Source organism: Elephantulus edwardii, unplaced genomic scaffold, assembly GCF_000299155.1.
Source record: "Elephantulus edwardii isolate Elephantulus edwardi_28Jun2011 unplaced genomic scaffold, EleEdw1.0 scaffold00307, whole genome shotgun sequence".
NCBI classification, from domain to species: domain Eukaryota; kingdom Metazoa; phylum Chordata; class Mammalia; order Macroscelidea; family Macroscelididae; genus Elephantulus; species Elephantulus edwardii.
Window position 1 is genome coordinate 742,004 of NW_006400057.1, and position 3,989 is coordinate 745,992.

At 39.8% G+C, this 3,989-nt stretch overlaps 1 protein-coding gene across 1 annotated transcript in view; it reads right to left on the reverse strand.

The window, feature by feature from the left end:
- The window catches only part of ABHD3 (abhydrolase domain containing 3), a 71,074-nt gene that overhangs the window by 14,391 nt on the left and 52,694 nt on the right, over window positions 1-3,989 (reverse strand). The window contains exon 5 of the mRNA XM_006901062.1: window positions 2,056-2,168. Coding sequence (XP_006901124.1) covers window positions 2,056-2,168 — 113 coding nt within the window. The remainder of the gene's footprint in view (window positions 1-2,055; window positions 2,169-3,989) is intronic.

Sequence of the window (3,989 nt, forward strand, 5' to 3'; positions counted from 1 at the left end):
AAAATCATTAAAATTAATAAAATTAAAAAAAATTATGGTCTAGGAAACCCAATGGTCCTACTCTGTCATGTAGGGTTGCCATGAATCAGAATTAAGTCAATGGCACAGAATAAGAGTAATATTGCGGCACGGGTGCCTTTGTTAGACTCAGTTCTGGCTCAAAGCCTGGGCTTGGCCCAAGGCATCCTGGGCTTGGGGATTACCCCAGCCTAAAGGACACTGCTCATAAGAATGCTAGACAAACTATGCTTTTTTTTTAAAGATGATGCCTTTTAAAGCTGAATTTACATCCTACCAAAAAACAAAACAAAACCCCACCAAAGCAATCTGTTAAGTTGTAAAACTCATCTCCAAGTGGTAAACCTGCTTGGGAATGTGTCACAATGCCAGGCAACTAGGAAGGGTGCTACTTTCAAATACTTTATAAGGCATTAATATTCAACCAGCTGCAAAAGCTAATGGTCAAGTTCGGCCTTCAGGCGCCGAGGCTTCAATGTGTCATGAATAAGCATTTTCCAGGAACTTCTGAATAGAGTATTACGGCCTCTTTATGTAAGGTTTACCTTAAAAAAAAAAGGTCGAGAATTTATATGATTAAAGGGAAAAAGTTCCGCTGACACCATTTCCTTTAAAGTTCATGGTATGAGGCAAAGGGGAGAGAGGCTAAATATTGTCCACGAAGCACAATTCAGAGATTTTTGCCTAGTTTGTCTGCACTGATTCAGAGCTCTTTCTTTAGTAGGTCAAGACAGACCTTCCATGCTAATGTAAGAAATGCATTCTCAGTTTCAGGCTTATCAGAATCTAAAAAGCTATGGTTAAGGCTTATTTTCCAGCACCTGCCTTGTAAAGTCTATCATTTTCAAGTCAATATACTGCTAAGATATCTTGGAAGCTGAAATAAAGTAAAAAAAAAAGTCAAGTATTTTGCCTTAAAAAGTCATTTTGGACAATGGTTTAGAAAAAGCTAAAGCATAATCAAATGCCAGATAAAAACACTTTCCATTTCCTTAAACTTACCACTGGAGGAAGAATAAGCAGTTGCCCCACCCCCACCCCCTGGTCTTGATCACTTCCTCAAAAACTTGGTAACATCTAAGCTGGTCATATCAAAGACCAGACAATGTATCCTGATAAGGCTCTGAGCCTGATCAAAACAGCCCAAACCTAACTTAATTAGCACCCCAAATTCCGAGAAATACCATCTTCCTTAGTTCTCCCCAGGACTCCTATAAGAAAGAACTCCCCAAATTGCCCACACACCATTTTGACTGGGTTACTTGGCATCCCTCTCAGACCACACAATAAAGGCCTGTTCGTTTCTTGGGAACAATTTCTTTCTTTCTTTCTTTCTCTCTCATCCTCAACTCTTTTTCTAACAACCACCATTAGAACAACAACAACAACAACAAAAAGCTAGTATAAATAACTTTCAATATAAACACAACAGGCAAAAATAACCAAATAAACCCAATGCAAGTATAAGCACTGGAATTATAATAATATACATAAGCTTAAAAGGGCAGCTCAAGTGAAGGGGGTTAGCAGCAAAACTTCCAAACTAGTAAGATAATGCCAGATCTATGTGCCCAAGAACAAAAAACAAAACAGACAGAAATATCTGGGGAAAGCCATTTTTGAACATCACTGCACTTGGAGGGAGCAATAAGTGATTGTCTCTGTTACTGGAGTGATGGGAGTTATCCTGCACGGTCAGCTTCCCACTCGGTCAAGAAGAAATGGCTACAGAGATGGCTGGGAGTGCGTCAGTAAAGCAGAAGCTCGGCATGGCGGCTACTAGCAATGGAAAACAAGCTCGTGGGTATGAGCCTTGAGGCTCACTTAACTCTAAGTGTGGAAACACTTTCGTCCTCTTCAGACAGGGACTGCTTGATATTAACATTTACTTGAATTCATGCCCTCATTCCTGGAACCACGAGTGTTAATATACAGAAAAATAATCAAATATATTTTAAATGTTTCATCGCTTCTAGTCCACTGAAACAGGTCATTGGTATGACTGCTTCACACTCAGTTATGAAAGGAAAACCTTACCCTCCCATTGAAACTCCTGCTGCTAGGAAAGGAGCCGAGGGGTACAGGCCATGCACGTGGTGAATAGCTGTTTCCAGATCCTCAGTGTTAGCACAGCAGTAAGTCCTTGGTGTCTGTGAGAAGCAACAAGCAAACGAAAATCAAAACAAAAAACCAGGAATTCAATGGCTTGTATATGAAGAAATGGAAAAAAGAGCAGTAAGTCATAAATGAGTAAACAGTACTGGTTTGCAAGTACTACTAGTAAGAATAATTCTTTATAATTTCTATCGCTTATAGTACACATAAATGTCACTGAAAATCAAGACTATTTGAGTCAGAATAAAAAAGATACTGAACATGCAATGAGGGCTTGACAGAAATGGGCCAAACCTATATAAATGCCTTGAATTAAGTGGATACAAAATTCCCGTGCTCAAATGTGTTTCCAACTTAACAATACAGTGTCAATTGAGGGGAAGGAGAGTGGAGGAAAACAAACTCATGCCTTGAAAAGCCAACGTAATTATTTCTGTTGTTTATTTCGAGTCACCATGAGTAGAGGCAATCTGACAGCACTTAGTGATTCTTTATCAAAACACAAACAAGCAAGGAAACAAAAACACGATCCATGACAACACATGAAGTCTTCTCAATGGTGCCACAGAAATGTCCATCTGTGATCTGTAAGGATAATCTGTAAGGATACTAGAGAACGGTTTCCACTCCCCTGAATGCTGTCTGCTTAGGATAAACTATGGTTTTCTGGTACTGCTTTCTCTCTAGATAAAGCAATGTGTGGTCTGATTCTATTGACCAAAGCGTGTCTTTGATCATAACGTATCCATATAGCTTTAGTTAAAGGACATGATGATAAACACAATCATATCATGTGTATAGCTGATATTATTTAAGTGCTGTTAAGCTGGAATCCTATTCATAGCTAATCCTCCAGTGGATTTTCAGAGATTGAAAATCACATGGAAAACTGCTCATCTTTCTCCAGAGGAGCAGTTGGTGGATTTGAACTACCTGCCTTTGGGTTGGCAGTAGAATTCCTTATTCACCTAGGCCACTAGAGCTCCCTATATAACAGATAATACACTAAAACAAATGGCTTTCATTGGACCATCATGAATTTTTTGTTGTTGATTTGGGTGGAGGTCTGTAACAGAAAAAGTTTTACAGATGCTTCAGCCGACATCCAGGAAGAGGGAAATCTCTGCAGAATGCAGGATGTGTATGAATAAAACCAAATTTAAGCTACTGCTGTAAAGCTGATTCTGCCTCAGAGTGGCCCAACGTGTACAACATTATGGAGACAGACTGCACCACTCTGTCCCATGGAGCTATGGATGGGTTTACAACACTGACTTTTTTGTTAGCAGTTCAATCTTTAACCACTACACCACTCAAATTCCTTGAGTAAGGTCTTTGTACAATAAAATGACCAGCTCTTAGGTACCAAGGAATCTGCTGTCAGTGCTCTGATAAAAACCACTGAAACTAGTTAACCGTACTACCACATCATACTTTAGTCTAATAAAACACAATCATAATAGGAATATTATATGTCATCTAGCTCAACATCAAGAAAACAAAGATTCTCACCACTGGGCCGATTGGCAGCATCATTACAGATGGTAAAGAGATTGAGACTGTTGGCAGCTTCAGTTTGCTTGGCTCTACAGTCAACATTCTTGGTACCAGCAGCCAGGAAATTGAAAGACTAATTGCACTGGGAAAGTCAGCTGCTAGGGACCTCTCCAAGGTACTGAGGAGCAACAATGTCAATCTGGAGACTAAGGTGTGCCTGATACAGGCCATGGTCTTTGCCATTACATGCTATGCATCAGACAGCTGGACAATGACTAGGGAGGACAGAAGGAGAGTTGATGCCTTTGAGCTTTGGTGCTGGAGAAGAATATTGAATATACCATGGACTCCTCTCAAAC